At 36.1% G+C, this 23056-nt stretch overlaps 1 protein-coding gene and 1 long non-coding RNA gene across 2 annotated transcripts; both read left to right on the top strand.

Moving 5' to 3' along the window:
- The first annotated feature begins 810 nt into the window (after positions 1–810).
- On the top strand, positions 811–5122 carry LOC142638006 (uncharacterized). Its single transcript, XR_012844955.1, has 2 exons — positions 811–1310; positions 4586–5122. It is a non-coding gene; the product is annotated as an uncharacterized LOC142638006 (long non-coding RNA).
- A 7572-nt stretch (positions 5123–12694) lies between these two features.
- LOC142639286 (nuclear pore complex protein NUP133) lies at positions 12695–21691 on the top strand. The gene is made up of 8 exons (XM_075813481.1): positions 12695–13016; positions 13558–13673; positions 13885–15717; positions 16039–16760; positions 16844–16990; positions 17291–17627; positions 19645–19718; positions 20983–21691. The coding sequence occupies exons 1-8, from the start codon at positions 12823–12825 to the stop codon at positions 21529–21531; spliced, it is 3972 nt and encodes a 1323-aa protein (XP_075669596.1). The 5' UTR covers positions 12695–12822; the 3' UTR covers positions 21532–21691.
- Positions 21692–23056: the final 1365 nt, after the last annotated feature.

Here is a 23056-nt window from a genome sequence, read left to right on the forward strand (position 1 = left end):
CCACAAACACCCAAACTATAAGCCAAGGCCCTCTTATAATCAACAAGGAGCTGCAAACACAAACAGCTTGACCAGAGCTTTGACAGTCCCACCCACCCTTACAAACTCTTTCAACTCAACCATTCCCAATACTGAAGAAGGAGAACTAAAATCACAACCCCCCATTGAACTGGCCTAATTTTAGCTCAAACAATGCAAGTTTTTCTATGAGACCTCCTTGGTTACGACCTAGTGAATCAAACCTCAAGTGGACTTGGATAGAAGGAATTGGTCCATATATAACAAATGGACTAAGCCACCATCCCCAAATTGAGGACTCTAACACTAAAAGTGATACCACTGCAGTTATGTTTAACTTAGATAAGCTGAATGAAGAGAGACCAGAAGCCATGCAAGAACAAGGTTGGGCAAAAGGATGCATTTTGGAATCCCCTGACTCTTTCATTGAGTCTTTAGTTCAAAGGGTCAATCGCGGGAGATTCAGATTTGAACTAGGGGGTTCAAGTCATGGGCCAACCTTAATTAATCCAAAAACCAATGAGGCCATAATAGAGTTGATCCATGAACCAACAATAACTACTATGACCTGACCCTTGTTACTGAAACCACCAGCAAAACCCACATGCAATCCCAACTCTTGAGGGGTAGCCCATAATTGTTGAGCCCATAGTAGGTGATTTTAAGCCCTTTTGACCTTCTCAACCTAGGACCAAAACCCCCATCACCTATAAGCTCTATACTCTCATCTCCACAGAACACATACCTCAACTGTAGTGAAGCATGAGACTCAACAACAGAATTTGAAACCATCAAAGTGAGCTCCAAGAAACGAATCAAAAAGGAAATTAGGAGGTTTGGCAAAAACATTAAACAAAAGGTTATGATGTGCTCTGTTTGATGAAGAAGTTTTATAGGTGAGAACTTTGATAGCTCCAGAAATATCAACAGATACTTGTACCCCTTTCTTCCATGCTAAAACTAACTTAGGGCTTCCAGAAGCTGGCCTTCAACAGCTTCCCAATCAGCGATAAGGATCTTGAGCTGGAACTGTAGAGAGCTGGACAACCCCTCTACAATTCTACAATAGCAAAAAAAGGTAAACTAGACATCTTATTTCTAATGGAGATAAAGCTTGTACAGAATAAGGGCATAGAGGTTTTGGAGAAATGTGGATTTTGCAAGGGATGGGAATATCCAAGAGGGGGACTTAGTGGTGGACTACTCCTTGGTTGGCAACCAACCAAATCTGAATCTCAGCATCCAGTATAGCTCAAAGCACTTAATTCATGCTGATCTTCTTGACCACAAAGGTACCCCTCTTTCCATAATTTTTATTTATGGCCAACCTGATCATACAAAAAGGAAAGATTTTTGGTTGGAACTGAAACAATTGAAGCATATAGTTAAATCAATCCGGCTATGCATTGGAGATTTTAACCAAGTTTTGTCACATGAGGACAAATTTTCTTTTAACAATAGGAACATTGCAGGAGCTGATTTATTTCTAAATAGCCTTAATGAGCTGGAATTGTGTGAACTTGAGGCTAAAGGCCAAAAGTTTACCTGGATGAATAGAAGAGAGGATGAAAATTTTGTTAGGGAGAGACTAGACAGAGCCTTTGCTTCTATGGAGTGGATAAATACATATCCTCATTATGTACTTTGTAATCACCCTATCCTAAGATCAGATCATGGGTCTTTCTTGTTGGATTTTGAAATGCAGCAACCCTTTAGAAGAAGGCCCTTTAGATTTGAAAGGATGTGGATGATACATAGTGATTGTAAGGCAATGATTCAAAATGCTTGGCCATACACAAGGGTCTAGAGCATTCAAACGTCAACATAAGCTAGGCTATGTTAGAAAGAAAGCCATTGAATGGAATAAAACTGTTTTTGGGAAGGTAGAGAAAGACATCAAGGAAAAACATCAAAAAACTCCAAGAAATCCAAAACACCATTCAAACCTTAGCTGATGTTAGAAAAGAAAGAGACCTTAGAGAAAAGATTAAAAGTTTGATGATTATGGAAGAAATCATGTGGGCTTAAAAAGCTAGAAGAGATTAGATTATTCAAGGTGATAGAAACACTAAATATTTTCAAACACTGGTGAAGCAAAGAAGAGCTAGAAGCAAAATCTTACACCTCAAAACAGATAAAGGAACTATCGCTAAGGACTCTGAGGTTATTGAAAGCACCATAGTCAATCACTTTAAGAACCAGTTTTTTGAAATAGGAACAAGTTCCTTTCACTCTTTGACAAAGGAACTAAAAACACTTCCTATCCCTAAAATTGACCAACATCAACAAGCTACCCTTGACATGCTTGTAACAGATGATAAAATTGAAAGGGCAGTCTTCCAATTGGGTCCTCATAAAGCTCTTGGACCTGATGGGATACTTGTTTTCTTCTACCATGAATACTGGGACATTGTGAAGCAAGACATCCTTAACTCTGTCCAGGCCTTCTTTCATTTTGGCTCTCTTCTCAAATTCCTAAACCAAACTTTCCTTACTTTTATACCCAAGGTTAGTAACCCTGAGGAGGTAACCCACTTTAGGCCAATTAATCTATGCAATGTCACATACAAAATCATCTCCAAAATCCTAGTGAATAGGTTAAAACCTCTCATGCATAAACTTATCTCACCATTCCAAAATGCTTTTATCCAAGGTAGGAGTATCACTGACAATATTCTTCTTGCTCATGAAATCATCAATACCCTAAAATAGAAAAAATGAAGGAAAAAAGGGTTTGGAGCTTTGAAAATTGATACGTGCAAAGCATATGATAAAGTTAATTGGAACCTCCTCAAAGTTGTCATGCTAGCCATGAATTTCAGTAAAGGGTGAATTGGATCATGGAATATGTCACTACTGTCAAGTATACCTTGCTTATTAATGGCAGCCCCACATAAGCCATCCACCCAACTAGGGGTATTAAACAAGGTGATCCCATTTCTCCTGCCTATTTCTTCTTTGTGCCAACACTCTTTCAATTGTACTCACTCAAGCTAAAAACAGAAGACAAATTAAGGGTATTTCCATTGGTAAATAGGGTGTCTCTTTCACTCACCTCTTTTTTGCAGATGACTCCCTTTTCTTCTTCCAAAATGACAAGTCCTCCCTTACCAACTTAAGGAAGATAATTTTGTGAACTGCTCTATTTTTGGTCAATGCACAAACTCACTAAATCAAACTTGTATTGCTCTCCTAACATTCCTCAAAATGAACAAGAAAACATAGCAAGCTCCATACAGGTCAACCTTGTTCAGAATCCTAGTAGGTACCTAGGCATTAACTTCAAACTTTTAGGTAGGAAAGTGCTTGACTTTCAGGATCTAGTAGATAGAGTCCAAGCTAAACAAAAAGGATGCAAAGCCAAACTCTTGTCTCAAGCATGTAGAGCAACACTAATATCATCTGTTCTTCAGTCTATGCCTTTGTATACCTTAAGTTGCTTCAGAGTTCCTGAATATGTGAGCAACAAGTAGGATGCCATAATAAGAGCATTTTTGTGGGTGCATGATCTTGGAACTAGGAAGTTATACTTGTTGAATTGGGAAAAACTCTGTAAACCAAAGAGAATTGAAGGCCTTGGGATCAAAAAATTCAGCTACATCAACCGAGCAATGGTGTCAAAACAATATTGGAGAATCAAGAACAATTCTCAACTCTCTGATGGCCAGGACATTCAAAACCAAATATTTCCCTAGAACTTCCTTAAGAGAGTACAAACCTAAACCTCATCATTCATGGATCTGGAAAAACATCACAGAAACCCAATTTGCTCCCCTTCATCAAGGTCGTTGGTTGATTGGAAATGGTCATCAAATCCCCCTCTCTCATCCTGATTGGTTTCATTACCCAAACCAAACCCTTAGGGAACACAAACTCACCAATGGCACAGTGGTTGATCTTTTTGATAATAATAAAAATCAAGGAATTGTGACCGTGTTAGGAAACTTTACCATTCATCCATTACTAAGGACATTCTGCATATTCCAATACCTAAAACTCAGGGCAATGTTGACAAGCTAGTTCGGAAACACACCACTTTTGGTGAATACAAAGTTAACAAGGCTTACAACTTAATCCACCAAAACCAGAGCCATTCATGTACAACACCAAAAAATACTTCTACCTTAGCCTCATTTGTTTGGATTTTCTTTTGGAAAGTTAAATTACCCTTGAAAATACTCCTATTCATATTGAAACTCCTACACAATAGCTTACCCACTTTTGAAAATCTGAGTAGAATAGGTATCCAGGTTACTAATAGATGCTTGATGTGTGATGAAGAGGAAGAAACAATAATACATCTATTCTTGAATTGCCCCTGTGCAAGAGCTATTTGGCATGGCTCAATCCTGGGACTAAGAACTTTTGAGCTTCAGTGTAATTCTGCAGAATAATGGCTGAGTCAATGCATAATCTTAAGCAGAGCAATGGAGCATAGAATGAATTACTTACAAGCTCATTTCACCACCTTTTGGTCAATTTGGAATCATAAGAATATGGTTTTGCATCAAGGACAAATTCCTAACCCTATTGAAGTTATTCTCATTTCTCAATCTCTTACTTGTAGGTATCAAGAAGCTTTCAATCAAAGCCAAATGCAAAAAATCAAATCATATCCAAAGCAAACCAAAAGCATCCCCCACCAAAGCTGGCAAATTCTCATTAAGGTGGCAGCAAGCAAAAACAGAAAGGCTGGGAGATATGGTTTCGCTTTTGAAGCCAATACTTTGGATGTGAGTACTATTTTCAAAGGTGGAGCCAATAGTGGTAGGCAGTCTATCTACATGGCAACTTAGGAAGCATTGGTGGAATTTATTCTCAAAGCCAAAGATCTAGGTTTTTGCAGAATCCTAGTATTGTGCAACAACAAGAAACTAGTGCAGACCTATAACTAGACCAGCAATCCCTCTTAGCAGGACTAAGCTCTCCTATTAGACTTATATCAATTGTAGCAGTAAAGTCTAATTATATATGTCTTTTTTGTTTCTAGACTTGTTATATCTCATGTACTTAATCTAGCTACTAGAGCTGCTAATTGTTCAGATCAATTTTGCTACATGGACCCGAGCCCAATATAAGAGCATTCGCATCAGTTCGGCTATAATTTCCTGTCTATTTTACACTAAAAATCTACTTTTTCTATTTTACATATCCACTGCTCAAAATCCTCCACATCAATCCATCTATTCTACAATCTATTTTATTTAAATAATCAATTTTATCAATTTTTTTATTATTTCTCTCAACTACCCATACGCGCGCTCTCTCTCTCTCTACCCATTTTTTCTGATTTGTTGCTCTCTCTCTCTACCTATCTCTATACCCATTTCTGAACACAGATCAACTCTCCCTTTCGGTCTAATCCACACCCTCTCGGTCAGATCTCCATAGACACAGCTTCACCGCCATCTCAAACCCCTCACTCCTCAAACAAGACCCAATCTCCACTCCTTCTCGGTCAAGCATCGATCAAGCAAGACCCACAAGCACCGATCAAGCACCGATCGTTCCAATCAAGCACCGATTTGTCTCTCCGTTGGTTTGTCCGTGTGGGTTTGTTTGTGTGTGGGTGTATTTGTGTATCTTTGTGTTGATTTGTCTGTGTGGATGTGTTTGTGTGTGGGTGTGTTTGTGTGCATCTGAGGAAAAAGAAGATGAAGAGAGGAGAAGTCACTGAGTTCGTTGTGCACGAAGAAGAGAGAGAAAAAAAGGTGCGAACTTGAAATTAATAAAATAATAAGATACACATCTACAGTAACCGTGTATATATGCACGATTACTGTAGCAAATGTGTAAATATACATAGTTTTAGAAAGACTAGTGTGGAGAATTTTTAGGGAAAAATGTGTAAAATTGGTTGGTTTTTACATTTTACAAAGTTTTACATCCACTGATGTGGATGCTCTAAGGCTTATTTTCTGTAAAGTTCCTTTTAGTTAATGAATGTTTCAGTTGGTATAAAAAATAAATAATAAAATTAAAAATTCAACACAACAACCACACCACACACACACCAACGGTAAAAGCAAAACCAAATCCATCTACATCCACCTCTATCACTAGATACACCACCACAACTAATCCAAACCCACTCCTATCACCACCAAGTCCACCACAATATATGAACCCACAGCACCACAACCACGATGTAACCACACACAAAAGGATAGAAAGAAACGGCCACACCCATGGGCAGCCACAACTCCCACCAGACACCATCACCTTCATATCCCCAACACGACCAAATCCATAGACACCATGTGACCACCAAATGCAAATGAGTTCAAAAACCATACTACCATCACCAAATCTAAACCCATACCACCATAGTCCCACCTCCATCACCACCACAAACTGATCCAAATCTGAACCTATAGAGGTACAGCTATACCACAACCACCCACCCCCATTTTCCCCTACTGGTATACCCAACCACAACAAAATCCACAGCCACACCCAAACCTAAATCAAAACCCAGACCCACACCTACCACCAACCCAACTGGCTTAGTGCAAAAAAAAGAAAAAACAAACCATTGAACTCAATTGAGAGAAAGAATTTCATCTTGCCTAGTAGAGAGAGAGAGAGAGAACGATGGATCTTACCGAGGAGAGAGATCATTTTCATGCCAAATTGTTTTGAGACCAAAGAGGAAGGAGAGTGAAGATCGAAGAGAGAGCTCTGTAGCTATGTAATCTAAGAGAAAGAGAGAGAGAGAGAGAGAGAGAGAGGTTTGCAGGTGTTACTGTGTTATATGGGTAATAATTAAGGAGGGCTTAAGCATGTATTCTCATACTCTCTATATATAATAATAGGTAAAACTAAGAGAAAATTCAATTAGATTTCAAATTAGAATTCAATTAAAGTCTAATTTTGCACCACATGTCTAATCTAATCTAAATTTTTAAATTTTTGTGCCAAGTGAGTTAATTCAATGTAAAAATTGGATTTCAATTAGAGTTTAATTTTGCAACATGTGTCCCATTTAATTTAAGTTTTTTAATTTTTGTGCCAAATGAGTTAATTTAGTGTAAAAAACGAGGAGTCCAATATAAGTAAACTATTAAAAACTTAATTTTTGAATGATTTTATATTTATGAGCTTTTTTTATAGAACTAAAAACAAAACAAGTTTATAAGTCATATATATATAGGTAAAACTATGACAAATCTAATTAGATTTCAAATTGGAATTCAATTAGAGTTTATATATGTCCCATCTAGTTTTTTTTTTTTTTTGGTCAAATGAGTTAATTTAGTGTAGAAAACCAGAAGTCTAATATAAATAAATCATAAAAAACATAATCATATATCTAAAACTATATATAAAATTAGAGGAAGAGAGAGTTTGAATGATTTTATATTTATGAGCATTTTTTTGTATAACTAAAAACAATTTAAATTTATAAGTCATATATATATATATATATATTAATAGGTAAAATTTAGAGAAAATCCAATTAGATTCTACAATTGAAGTCTGATTTCGAGTCATGTGTCCTAAATTATTTATTTTTAGAGAGTGTTTTATTTCTTAATTTTGAAATCAAATGTGGGACCATATCATAAATATTCATTCAAGTAAGTTATTGTGTACAAAAACTAAAGAGTTTAGAATTAATAAACATAAAAAATATTTAAAAAATGAACAATTTACATTGTCTACATAATAACATTTTTACAAAATTTTTTAAAGAGTTAAAAAATATATATATAAGAATGATTATCAATAATATTTAAATTATATATATAAGAATTATACTATGCATCTTAATATGTACCTTTTAAGTATATTTATGCATATGCATGGGGTTACAAGCTAGTTTAGTGTAAAAATTGAATTTCAATTAGAATTTAATTTTGCGCCACGTGTCCTATCTAATCTAAATTTTTAAATTTTTGTATTAAATTAATTTAGTGTAGAAAATAAGGAGTCCAATATAATAAACCATAAAAGACATAATCATATAACTAAAAAAAATTCAAATTTATAAGTCATTTATATTTATATATGATGGGGTATGGTAAAATACAACTCCAATATCGTCCATGGAGGTCGTCCAAGACAAGGCTGGGAAAGCAAAGGTTGTAAAAACCTCGTCCGTAAAGAGCTCGTCCATGCGGGAAGATGCTTGGATGAGCTTCACATGGTCAAGTTTGACAAAACCATTTTGTCTCGTCCAGGGGAGCCATCAACCTCGTCCGTGAGAACGTCGTCCATAGAGGAACGACCCTTCTCTGAAGCAGGTGAGGAAGACCCCCTAGACGAACCCTTGACACTTAGGAAAATTCCTGATTCGGTACTACAACTCCTTATCACACGTATAACTTTCAATGACAGTTATATGAGAAAAATGTAACTCCTAAACAGTTGTGGAAGTTATCTTTGAACCCTCAAATCTCCTCAAATATAGGGGAGGTTACAAGTTTAATAACTGTTTCTAGGGTGCACTATATAAACGTCCATTCCAACCAGACAAAGGTACGTTTTTTACATTTCTTGAAAAGTTGGAACTCCAAATTTTAAGAGAGAAAAACTAACTTTGGCATCGGAGGGTTCTTGGTCAGCGACCCCGGTCACCTTTGATCATTGTCCTTTCTTTTTCAGGCCATCAAGACAGCCAGTAGTCCTTTTAAATCCGAAGCATCCAGTCTACTAATTTTCTTCGCATCATCAATATATATAGGTAAACCTTAAAGAAAATTGAATTAAAATTTGAAATTATAATCCAATTTTGCGTCATGTATATAAATTTATGTGAGAACTACATCATAATTATCTACTAAAGCTTGTGCCATGTGTCTACTTAAATTTTTTAATCTTTGTTTCAAGTGAATTGATTTTTATATATAATAATAGGTAAAGCAGAGAGAAAATTCAATTAAATTTCAAATTGGAATTCAATTAAAATATAATTTTACGCCATGTGTCTCATCTAATATAAACTTTAGATTTTTGTGCCAAGTGAGTTAATTTAGTGTAAAAATTGAATTTCAATTAGAGTTTAATTTTGCGCTACGTGTTCTATCTAATCTAAATTTTTAAATTTTTGTGCCAAATTAGTTAATTTAGTGTAGAAAAAGAGAAGTCCAATATAATAAACCGTAAAAAACATAATCATATAACTAAAAACAAATTCAAATTTATAAGTCATCTATATATCTATATATAAATATATATATATATATATATATTAATAGGTAAATCTTAGAGAAAATTGAATTAGAGTTTGAAATTATAATCCAATTTTGCGCCATGTGTCTAAATTTATGTGGGAACTACACCAAAATTATCTACTTAAGCTTGTGACATGTGTCTACTTAAATTTTTTTAATCTTTGTGTCAAGTGAATTAATGAGTGCAAAATACTAAGAATTTAATATTAATAAACTATAAAATTAAAAAAAAAACAATTACATATACTCGATAAAAATCATCACATGTTTTTCAAAAAATAAATAAAATAAAAATCATCACACGTTCTATCTTATTAAAAATTAGAAAAAAATAATCATAAGTAGTATTAAATTTAGGTAAGAATTTTAATATGTGACTAATTACGTTTACTTTAAAATTTTAATTTGACTAATTATGTATATATATATATATATATATTTATATATATATATATATATATTTTATGATTAAAATTGTGTTTAATTTTAAATGTATCTATGTGTATGTATGAATGCATGTGTTACATGCTTTAAAAAAAAAAATTTACTAACTAATTATATTTTTATAATAAAATTTTGCTTAATTTTAAATATATCCAATCGTTTGCTTGGAGTTACATGCTAGTTTAGGATAATAATTGAGGAAGGTTAAGCGTGCTTCTCATAGTTTAGGGGTAAGTGTAAAATGTAATTTTTCCAAATAATTAAATGTACTAAAATTGCATTTTATATTTTTTATTTATTAATGGTGTGTTTGGTAGAGTGGATTTTAGGGAGGATGGAAAAAAAAAAAAGAGATAAATTTTTTTGGAGAGTGTTTGGTTGAGAGAGAGAGAGAGAGAGAGAGAGAGGAAATTGATGGTAAGGTCCATGCGTTTTCTCTCCGAACCCATCAAAATGTTTTCTCTCCAAAATGGGGAGAAAACTGAGTTGGGGGGAGGGGGGGAGTTTGATAGATTTATGACAAAAATGCCCATTTACATTTGCACATGAGCTTAGTCCAATACATTACTTTTTTTTTTTCCTTTTTTCTTGGATGTTGCATTTTTTTTCCTGGGCGTAGGCTTTGTCCAATGTTGCTCTTTTTCTCCTTTTTTTTTTTTTTTTTTGCTTTCTTTTGTGATTTTTTTTGTTTAGACGTGATTTTTATTTTTCAATGAATTTGGGTAATTGCATTTTTTTGGTCATTTTTTTAATTGGACGTCATTTTTTAACTCACATCCCTTTAGTTTTCCACTCTTAACTAAACAAAAAGGAGGGAAATTAAATTTTTTCTATCCTCTCACTTTTCCACCCTCCCATCATTTTCTATCCTCCTAATTCCATTCAACATAATTAATTTTTAGGCGAAAATGCACTTTTGGTCCTTACATTTTGGATCAATTCCCATTTTGGTCCCAAAATTGATTCATTACAAATGTCGTCCCTAAAAAAAGAAAATCATTTTTAAAATGGTCCCTGCCATCAACCCACTAACAGAATCCTCCTATGTGGCAGATGGAGTGCCTTGCTTGCTGACGCGGCCATTAAAGGGGTCAGAATTTTCTGACCCAACCCAATTGACCCGTTTAAAAATGACCTGTTTTGACCTATGACCCGATTGACCCGACTCAAACCCGACCCGACTCACCCATTTTGCCACGCCTACCAACGTTGAGTAGATTGAGATTGAGGTGTTATTCTTATAAAATATTTACTTATTCTTTTTTACTTAATATGTTATGTACTCCATTATAGTTTGTCATTCTTTACTTGCCACTTTCATTTTCTCTTCCTACTTTAAACAGATTGAAGATTATACCAAGATTAGCTTCTAGAAAGCTAGAACAAGAGTTGCACCAAATTTGGGTATCAAATGTTTAGTGGTAATTGGTAAGTGGTAATAGTACTACCAGTGAGAATCTAATCACAATTGAGGAACTCATAAACAATTGACAGATTGCATCTATTTAAAAAAAAAAAAAAAAAACTTGTTTGAAAAATACGGGTCAACCCGACCTGCGACCTGATTGACTTGTTTAAAAATGACCCGTTTTGACCCGTGATCCGATTGACCCGCAAACCCGAATGACCCGACTCGAACCTGACCCGACCCGCCGTTTTGCCTCATCAAATTAAAATATTATTAAAACTAATTGTTTGGCATTTTTAAATACCGCATTAGCATTTTAATTTTTTTAAACAAAGCCACGTCAGAAAATATATAAATAAGAAAATAAATTTTTAAAAAAGCCTTAAATATAATTTAATTAAAAAAATTATTACTTATCATTATTAATTTTCATAAGAACATTACGACTTGTTATTTGTGTCCCAATCAAACCTAGCAACAAAGAACTCAAACCCAGATTACAAGAACACAAACCCAACAACCAATAACTCAAACCCAGATCACAATAACACAAACGATAAAAAAAAACAGAGATCAAACACAAACACAGACCTAGATCACAAATAGAGATCAAACACCGACCCTGATAACAACTCAAAAGAAAAAGAAGAAGAAAAAGAAACATAGATCAAACACAAACACAGACTCAAATCACAAATAGAGATCAAACACAAACGAAACCCAGATCACAACCCAAATGAAAACCATCAACGGATCCAACCACAGATCCGTGTTCACAACACCCACATGCTAGACTCCAAATTTTTCCCATTGTTTTCACGACATCAAGACCCCTTGGTCTCCATGATCAAAACCTCGAAGATCAGCCTCTTGATCTGCTAGCCATTGGTCAATATTGGGTGTATGGATTTGAGCGGAGATGAGATTATGAGATTAGAGAGTTTGGGGTCATCTCGGCTTCACAACCACTGATTTGGGCTCCAATACCGAACCGGTGATTGGGGTTTCGTACAATGAAGCCATACCGAATCAGCGACTATGGTGAGTTACTGAATCAGCGAACTTTCGTGATGGGTTTTCTTTCTTTGACGACAGCAGCGACCTCACTGAGTCTTAAACGAGTTCGACGGTAGCGACCTCATCACTGAGATTAGAGAGAGTTTGGGTTTGAGAGACATTTCGTCGAGGGTGAAGAGAGAAAGAGAGAATTAGAAATAGAGAGAGTTTAGAGATGAGATTAAAAGAAAAAGAAAAAGAAAAAGAATTAAAAGGGTAATTATTTTTGTTTTTTTAAAAATAATTTTAATTAAATTAGATTTAAGGTTTTTTTTATAAATTTTCTGCCGTGGCTTTGTTTAAAAAATTAAAATGCTAATGTGTTATTTAAAAATGCCAAATAATTATTTTTAATAATATTTTAATGGCCATATCAGCGCTACGTCAGTAAGCAAGGTACTCTATTTGTCACGTAGAAAGTTTCCGTTATTGATTTGACAACAGAGACTATTTTAAAAATAATTTTTTTTTTAGAGACGATATTTGTAACTAAATCAATTTTGTGATTAAATTGAGAATTAATCCAAAATGTGGGGGAGAAAAAGTGATAAAAGTTTGAAGTCATTGGCTTGGCGGAGGCGGACCACACCACACCACACCGCACCACATTTTCTGGTATCTTCTCACTAAAATGACTTCTTTCTACCACTCCATCACTCTCTCTCAAATTTCAAAAATCCATAAACCCTAAACCCCGCTCTCTCTCTCTCTCTCTCTCAAATGTTCTCTCCGGGAACAAAGAGAGGCAATTTGAGCTCGAAAAGAGAGCGAAATGTAGTGCAGAAGACTCTGCTCCCTAAAATCGAATCTCCGATCACTCCTCACCGCCGACCCCTTATCGACAATTCCGTTCCGGATCGCCCCTCCACCGGCACCCCTGCTCCTTGGGCTCCTCGCCTTTCCGTCTTCGCCAGGTTCCCTCAACAACTACTACTTCCTCTATTCTAGGAAAATGGTTTTCTTGTGTTCAATTTTAGTTTAAGGAATCTATGGTTGATTTTATTTATACGTGGGTACTAGTTATCTCTATTGCTAAACTCTTTTGTCCTCCAATAAGAGACATAGGGTTCCAACTTTGCCTACACCAAAAACTAGCATCTAATTGGCATGCGTGTTGAGCACATAAAGATCTAATGGGGGGATTTTGAAAATTTTAATCCAATGACATTACTTAAAGTTACGTCGTGTGTAACTTGATCCTGACTATATATATATGTATGTGTAACTTGGAGGGTAGATTTTCTTCTCTGTTGACAAAGAGAGGTATTTAGGAGAGCTACTGGGTTTTGTAATTTATGATGTAGGCATCTATTATTATTATTATTATTATTATTATTATTATTTTTTGTGTGTGTGGTTATTGTTGTGTGTTTTTAATGGTTGAGGCTAAGTAAGGGGTCATGTATTGTTTCGATCTCTGTTTACTAATGAAATGAATAATTTAATTTTGCCTAGAATTCCAGCAGTGAACAGAAGTGATAATGCAGATGCTATCAAGCCTGTATATGTTGGAGAGTTCCCTCAAGTGGTTCGTGATGAACAGGCCAGTTGGCTGCAACTGCGTGTTCCTGGTTAGTTTAACCGACCCATGAAATTAAACTATTTGGAGATTCCTTAATGCTATATTCCTGTGAGGATCTGATGAGTGGTAAATAATAGGGTTTGATAATTCAAAGGTTTTCTTCCTTATCCGGAGTAGAATTCCTGTTTAAAAAAAGAAAAAAAAAGACCAATTATGCTTTGAGAGTGTAAATTTCTTAAATCTTGATATTTCTCTGGCAGATGATGCATGTATATCTGGTGGAATGGAAAAGGGAACATCTCTTGCTTGGATAATCTGTGGAAATAGACTTTTCATTTGGAGTTACTTATCACCTGCAGCTTCAACAAAATGCATTGTTCTTGAACTTCCTTCAGATGTTACAGAAAATGGAAACATTGGCAGTAATGACCGGAACAGTTGGTTGCTTTGTGTAGTCAATTGGGATAGCACATCTAGGAGAACAAAGAAAGTTTTGAAACATTGCAACTCTGCTGGTATTGTTTTGTGTAACCAAAAAACTCGAGTGATTATATACTGGCCTGACATCTATTCTGAAGGGAGAACTGATCCTATTACCAGTTTTGCATCTTCTGATGAATTGGAAGTGACTTCTTCACTTGTTGATGGAAAGACCACCCCAAACAGGCACAAACAACCTATTAGGCTTGGAAGTAGTTTGACTGGATCAAGTACACTGAACTCTTTGATTGCTTCTGCAGTCCCTAATTCCCAGCACATCTGTGTTGCCTTTGCATGTGGTTCAAATGGTGAGCTTTGGCAGTTTTACTGCAGTCCCAGTGGCATTCACCGTAAGAAAGTATATGATGATATACTGAACTTATCCTCTCAAGGGGGTGATAGTGGTCAACTTATAGAGAGCAAGGGGTATCCAAGGTCACTAACTTGGCGTTTTTCACATGTTTCTCCCGAGGAATCTAATAGACAGTTTTATCTGTTGACTGATCATGAGATACACTGTTTCAGTGTTAATCTGAATCCTGAAATACACATTTCAAAGCTCTGGTCCCATGAAATTATTGGCACAGATGGTGATTTGGGGATTAAGAAGGATCTAGCTGGTCAGAAGCGAATATGGCCTCTTGATGTGCAGGTAGATGATCACGGAAAAGTGATTACCATTCTGGTTGCCACCTTCTGTAAGGACCGGGCTAGTGGTTCAAGCTACACACAGTATTCTCTTCTCACCATGCAGTATAAATCTGGGATGAGTATAGAGCCAACACATGAAAGAGTTCTAGAGAAAAAAGCTCCTATCCAGGTAATAATCCCAAAAGCAAGAGTAGAGGATGAGGATTTCTTGTTCTCCATGAGACTTCGAGTAGGGGGCAAGCCTTCAGGATCAGCAATCATACTGTCTGGTGATGGAACGGCAACAGTCTCTCATTATTATCGAAATGCTACAAAGCTCTATCAATTTGACCTGCCTTATGATGCTGGAAAAGTTTTAGATGCTTCTGTTCTTCCTTCTTCGGATGATGTTGAAGAAGGGGCATGGGTTGTACTGACCGAGAAAGCAGGAATATGGGCAATACCTGAAAAGGCTGTTGTACTTGGTGGAGTTGAACCGCCTGAACGAAGCTTGTCACGTAAGGGGAGCTCAAATGAAGGATCTACACAAGAAGAAAGAAGAAACCTCACATTTGCGGCTGATATTGCTCCTAGAAGGGCAAGTTCTGAAGCATGGGATGCTGGAGAAAGACAAACTGGGGGTTTTACTGGGATTGCACGTCGAACTGGCCAAGATGAAGAATCAGAAGCTCTGCTGAGTCATCTTTTCCATGATTTTCTATCATCTGGGCAGGTTGATAGCTTGCTGGAAAAGCTAAAAATTTCTGGGGCATTTGAAAGGGATGGGGAAACAAATGTTTTTGCGCGGATGAGCAAATCAATTGTAGACACCTTAGCTAAACACTGGACAACAACCAGAGGTGCTGAGATTTTGGCTATGGCTGTGGTGTCTACCCAACTCATGGATAAGCAGCAGAAGCATACAAAATTTCTCCAGTTTCTTGCGTTATCCAAATGCCATGAGGAGCTGTGTTCTAGACAGAGTATGCTCTATTTCCTATTTTATATGACAACTATATGTGTGTGTGTGTGTTTCAGTTTCAAATTCCTTTTACAGTATGTGTGATCTGTGTTGAAACTTGAAAGCTTGTACTTTATGATGATGTTTCATTGATCTTACTGTGGACTTCATTAGTCTTAGTGTTAGTGCAACTATATATCACAGCTGTGTCAGCATTGATGTTAAGGTATTTGGAGTGGGGTTTTTCTGGGGCTCAACTCTTGCTGTTGATTTTAAATTTAAAACAAAATAATAAATAAAAGAATTGAAACATGTCAATACTAAATTGTAGTATTGTTGTCAGGATATTCCTTGCAAATTATCTTGGAACATGGTGAAAAGCTTGCTGGGATGATTCGACTGAGAGAACTGCAAAATGTGATTAGCCAGAACCGTTCAATTGGAGTTGGCTCCTCCCATTCTAGTGCAGAAATTCAAATGGCAGGTGCTCTTTGGGATCTTATTCAATTAGTTGGGGAGAGAGCTCGACGAAATACTGTTCTTCTGATGGACAGGGATAATGCTGAGGTGTTCTACAGTAAGGTTTCTGATCTTGAAGACATATTTTATTGCCTAGACAGACATCTTGATTATGTAATAAGTATAGAGCAGCCGCTTGGGATTCAGATCCAAAGAGCTTGTGAGCTCTCAAATGCTTGTGTTACTATAATTCATGAGGCCATGCACTACAGAAATGATAATCACTTGTGGTATCCACCACCTGAGCACTTAACACCGTGGTATTGTCAACCCGTAGTACGTAATGGGCTTTGGAGCATTGCTTCCTATATACTTCAGCTATTCAATGAAGCATCTGGAATTGATATGTCTGCAAAATCTGATTTATATACTCATCTGGAAGTACTGACTGAAGTTCTACTTGAGGCATATGCTGGTGCTGTCACAGCCAAGGTTGACCGTGGTGAAGGACACAAAGGTCTATTAGATGAGTATTGGAATAGGAGGGACACACTCCTTGATTCCCTTTATAAGCAGGTCGTAGATTATGTTGAAGGCAGGCATCAGGTTAATATTCTATCTTGTTCAAGATGTTCCTCATTTCCCTGCTGCTGATTTTCTATACATCCTTAAAATGCGTATCTTTGCAGGATCTAAATGAAGACGAGAAAAAGGAAGAAATCCTTCGGAAGCTTTCTTCACGTTTGCTGTCCATTGCAAAACGGCACGAATGCTACAGAGCTATGTGGAGAATATGCTGTGACCTCAATGATTCAGTCCTGCTTAGAAATCTTATGGTATGTATATGGTTGTCCACTGCTTGCTCTGCCCTTTTTATGTGCTAAATTGCAGGCTTTGCTGCAGATTGTCATCATTACTGTTTAAATTATGGGAGGCCTGAATGTTTTTAAGTTAGAGTCAAGCTGCTTCAGAATTATTCCTTAATTGTGAATTTTGAAGTTTGTATCTTCTGCATGCTTATACACATATGCAGTCATTGATATGGAACAACATAAGTCCTCTGCAATCCAGTCCTTCCTAGTCTTATTTGATGCTAGTGTGTCTTCTTAAGATTGTTTAGATGATTATGTATGCAGCATGAGAGCATGGGACCTAATGGAGGATTCAGTTACTTTGTCTTTAAACAACTGTATGAGCAGAGACAGTTTTCTAAGCTTTTAAGACTTGGGGAAGAGTTCCCAGAAGAGCTATCTATCTTTTTAAGACAGCATGAGGAGCTTCTTTGGCTTCATGAAGTGTTCCTAAATCAATTTTTGTCAGCTTCAGAAATTCTTCATATGCTAGCTCTCTCTCATGATGAGAGCTCTATTTCAGCCGCTGAAGTGGGGGCAGACCCTGAAAGTATGAATTTGGAACCAACATTGGCAGACAGAAAGCGCTTTTTAAATCTCTCAAAGATAGCTGCAAGGGCAGGTATGATCTAAGCTATAGCTTTCTTTTATAGTAAATCCTATATTCTTACCTCAGTTCACTCATGTTTTTTCTTGATTACATACTTTCTTTTTTGGTTGTTCACTCCCACTATTTTCCCTCTAAATGGGCTACTTCTTTTGAATTCTGCAAAGTCGAGTTGAGATGTTCATTAAACCACAAAGCTGAGGCTTATGAGTGACTTTAGCCACACTTTTGCTTATGCTTGTGGTTTTAATTATTGACCTGTAATGCTGGAAATCCATTATTATCTCTCTTATCAAGTTGGTACTGCTCTATCTCTTTTTTCAATTGAGGAATACACTCAATTTGTCTCCAGAAATTTTTGGGGTATTCTGTATTAGGTGACAGCTGCTTCTAAACTGCAATTCTTGTTTCTGCTCCCTCACATGCTCCTGCACACACCGGTGTCTCATGCTTGCTTTTAGTATTGTTTTTAGGCCAATTTTCATGAATGTCATGCTTCAAAGCTGCTGTAGCACTATTCATATCACTTTATCTCAGGAGCTCCTTAAATCAGCATTCAGTTTCTGCTAATGATTCTTGATTCAAATGGCACTTCCTACCCTCTCAAGTGAGGGTGTAGTGTGAAGTTGGGAGATTAAAACCAATTGAGTGTGTACGTCACTCACCAATAAGAGAAGTTTCAATCCATCCATCTTGGATAACTTCCATAGTTAGTTGCTTTGTAGTTGAATACAATCCACATATGTAGTCTTGAACATTCCCAGCCAAAAATGGAGAAAAAGGATATTCATCTTATTTAACTCCCCGGAGCCAGAGTCTACATGGATCTTAAAAAAGATGTGTGTAAGCAGTGATGTAATTGTTAATATTTTAGTGAGAAGATTCTGAAGACTGTACATTGGGAAACAGAACTCTAGACAAAAGAGACATCACATGATTATTAAAGACAGAAAAGCTGTTATTAATATCCTGATAGCCTATAATTAGTTTCTGTCTGTAGTCCATTGGTCTGCCAAAAAGGCAGGAAGAGAAACTGACAATTTATAAATATATGTGTATATATATATATATATATATATATATATTTTTTTTTTTTGCTGCAATAAAGATACAGAGAACAACACAAGCAAAACAAAAGAAAAAGATCAACACAGAGAGATGTCCTCCTTTAGAGTACGAACTACTCTGTCCGGGAAAGCCAAAGCATGATGAGATTTGCCACAAAATGCCCATATTGCCAATGAGTGCACAACTTTGTTCCTTTCTCTATTAACCCAATTGAATTGAAACTGAAAATGTCTCTTGGCCAACTCCAAAGTGTCTTCAACGAGTTGCTTTATTTCCCAATGTGCCTTATTTGACCCTGTTTGCAAGCTTTCAAAGACATCCTTTGCATCTCCTTCTATTATAACCTGAAAGAAATTCTCCTCCAAAGCTATCTCCATAGCCACATCTTACAACTAGCATTTCAGCTACTACAACAGAGGGAATTGACAGATTTTTTGTCCAAGCTTTTAAACCCGCACCACTAGAATTTCTTGCCAAACAAACTTCTCTTTTATCCCAAGCCGCATCCACATTCAACTTAATCCAATGCATTGGTGGGCCCTCCCAAATATCCTGCACTTGCTGCCTAAACCCAACTATCTTCTTCCTTTGTTGCGTGTGCTCCTCATAAGCTAATTGGGCTCTTCATGGCTAAATAACTGGGTCTATTTGCTCATTACCAAAAATCTACAGCATTCCTGGCTTTCCATAAGACATCAAAGATCACAGCTGCCATTATAGTAAACTGATCAACTGAAATAAAGCCTCTGGTTAGATCAGTAGGAGGATCCACTACTAACTAAATTAACTCTATACTTTAATACAACAATTGATTTGTTTAAAATTTTCCTGTCTTGGTGGTCGTATTATGGTAATTTCTTGTTTTGCTGAGTAGCATGTTGATGATTTGTATTGGGATTTTTTTTTCTACTGCCTATGAAAGATGTGTTGAAATTTTATTCTGATTATATTTTTTTTGCTTCAGCACCAGGTAAGGATGCTGATTCTGAGACAAAGTTAAAGCGCATTGAGGCTGATTTGAAAATTCTGAAATTGCAGGTTTGTTGTAGAATGTTAACTGATCATGTTTAATCTTTAGTTGAAGCCATGAAGGGTCTTTTGATACAAGGAGAACAACCAAAATTATTTCAGAATTTATTATTTGAGATTATCTTCCAGATCTCATTTTTGAAATTTTAACTAGATTTAACTTCTTTTGAATATTGAATTTGGCTTTAATATTGTTGTGGATTTTATGGGATGTCAATGTGTGTTAATGTGATCCTGTAAGCCTAAGCCTATGAAAAAGACCCTTTAAGCCTATGAAAAAGACGCTCTAGGAATGGTTTGAAACGGTGCGGTTTGAATAAAAATTCTGATTGAGAGAGGTGTTTCTCTAAGCTTGGTTGTGATTTTAAACAGCCTGTTGGTTTTAGCCTTTCAGGTAGAGGCAGATTCTAGGTGGTGAAGCTAAGGATTTTCCCTATATTTTTTTTTCTTCTTTTAATTCCTATTTTTTTCAATCTCTACTCTGTAATTTATACCCCATATTGATTATCTATAGCCAATTTTATAATAGGCTGCCATTTTGACACCCAAAGTTTGTTTACTTTTGAAAAGCTCATGGTTCATGTCAAGGACCTCTAACTGCTATCAAATTTGTTTGAGTAGTTGAGCAAATCAGAGCATGCTGGGAATATTGTACCAGTTTTCTTTGTGCAATGTTCTTAAGTTCTTTGCCCAAGCCATTTTGTTCCTTAATAAAAATCACATAATTCTATGTTTAGTGACATCTCAAATTTCTTCCAAACAACATAAAAAAAGCTAGTCTGATTGCAGTCATTTTATGCTTAGTGCTGAAATTTCATATTGACTATGGAGTCCATATTGCTGATAGCATATGATATTCCTAAGAGGGTTTTCCACTATTCTAAGCTTACTCTGAAACCCACCCACCGGTTGGTCTTCTAGGCTTTTATAAAGTTGGGGGTGGGTAGGATGTGGCAAATGATGCAGACAGACAAAGAGTGCCACATAGCACGTTCTAAGAATTTATTTGTCTTGACTAGCTCCAAATTTGAATTCCAAAGTAGTCTTGTGAAGTCGCAGGTTGGGCAACCAAAAAGATCTCTTTAGAGGCATCAAAATCTGTTGAGACATGGTTTTCTCCCCTTTTTTTGCTGAAGTCATTTACAGAAACTACGGTCTGCTTTGTGAACCTCCATGTCTACTTATTAATGATAACTAAACAAAACTTTGCTGTACATTTTTTAGACTTTGTCCATTCAATGTCAGTTCATATATTTTCCTTCATCTCATACAGGAAGAAATAATACAACTCCTCCCACCTGACAAAGAGAAGCAATATGTTGAAAGGTGTCTCCTCCATCCAGAAGAGCTTATTAAGCTGTGCCTCAAAGGTCAAAATGCAACGCTCTCCTTGTGTGCCTTCGATGTATTTGCATGGACCAGCTCCTCTTTTCGTAAGACCCACAGAAATCTTTTGGAGGAGTGCTGGAAGAATGCTGCTGATCAGGATGATTGGAATGAACTCTTTCAAGAATCTACAGCTCAAGGGTGGAGTGATGAGGAAACATTGCAGAATCTGAGGGAAACTGTGCTCTTCCAGGCTTCCAGTAGATGTTATGGACCCAATGCAGAAACTTTTGGAGAAGGGTTTGATGAAGTTTTGCCACTTAGACTAGAAAATGTGGAGCCTCCAGTTTTTAGGGATTCGGTTTCTTCAGTGGAGTCAATACTGATGCAGCATAAGGATTTCCCAGAGGCAGGCAAACTAATGCTGACTTCTATCATGTTGGGGAGTGTTCATGATGATACCAGACTAGAAGAGGGTCTTTCCCCAATGGAATAATATTGTTAAGAACGATAATTGTTAATTGTCAGAATATTTTGTTAGGTCTTATACAACTAACAATCTTGTTGATGTTTTGCTGTTATTTATTTATTTATTTAATACAAAGCAGGTATTTTTACTCTTCTGAGTGGAATAGTTGCCTCCTACGATAAGAAAATACATGTTTCTATTTTCAATGTGATGCCTTCTTGACAGTTAGTTGCATTATTGATGGATCATATGATGGGAGATCAGTAAATGGCTTCTTGAGTTTATATCTATGTTTGTAAGGTTTCACTGTTCATTTTCAGCCGTGACAATTTTACTTTACCAGATCGTCTCTACTCTTCTATGCCTTCGTTGTTACCCGCGGGGGGGTGGGTGGGGAAGGTTTTCTAATTTATACTTTTAGTACGGGTTGCAACACTAGATTATGAAATTTGCTCAAGCAAACACGGCCAGAGGTCTCATTCATACATACGTATGAATTTCAGTTGCTTGATAACAATAAAACTTGTCAAAAGGTTTATTTTCAGTTGCATGAAAATTGAAAATCACACGTGTCGGTGGTATGGGTAAGCTTATGTTAAATGGTTGGATTTGAAAAAGTAACGAGGGATTGATAATTATTATCTTTAACTAAGCCTGTCTTTGTCAATGACTTTTAGTTTTAATAGTATTTTCTAGTATTTCTATGGGGAAGTGTTTAAAGTTCAAATTCCTTATACATTGTTTCTCCCCTGTTCGGCTTGATCAATAAAGTCGTTATTCAGCCAAAAAATAAAAAAGGAAGAAAAAGACAAATTAAATAAACAAAATCCAATTATTAGGCCTATCCTTGATTCATACCCTCTTTTCCCACCATTTTCTCAGGTTAAATACAGAATAATACTTGTGGGAAAGATAATAAACAATTAAAGCATCTTAAAAATATCCCTGTAAATTTCCAATCAATGCCAAACATCTAACCAAATTGAATGTCATGGGATTATCAAAAAAGGCATTTAAAAGTTAAATGTACTATGAACCGCGTATGGACTGACTTAAAATAAGTCAGTCCATACATTGGTCTGAATTTCTATGCATAATTGATGGAAAAGTCCTGTTTGTAATTTCAAAGATATTTCCTGAATATAAAAACCGTATTACCAGTGTTCATGGTATCAGTATTCTTGTGTCATAGGGAGAAAAAATGCTGGTGAATTTCATCATAATTGGAGTGGATTTATCATTTAATCTTGTTGCTTAAACAAATGAAAAAGAACTCCAAAGGCCTGATATCTATGGTATTTGTTGATGGTTGTTTTTTCACGTTTTAACACCTTTGACACGTGTCTTGATATCATTGGACATCATCTAATTTGGGCATTTTTCTAAGAAAGAAGTTGGGTCTGATGAAGTTTGGAATTCAGATCAAAGATTATGTAACCCGCAAGGAACGTAAAACTTTTACATTCTAATAATTATTCACTACTCTTATTGGTTTTTGCTGTGATAAATCATAAATCAAATATTCCACTGTGCTCAACAACCTCATACGCGT

The sequence above is a fragment of the Castanea sativa genome, chromosome 6 (assembly GCF_040712315.1).
Source record: "Castanea sativa cultivar Marrone di Chiusa Pesio chromosome 6, ASM4071231v1".
Classification (NCBI taxonomy): domain Eukaryota; kingdom Viridiplantae; phylum Streptophyta; class Magnoliopsida; order Fagales; family Fagaceae; genus Castanea; species Castanea sativa.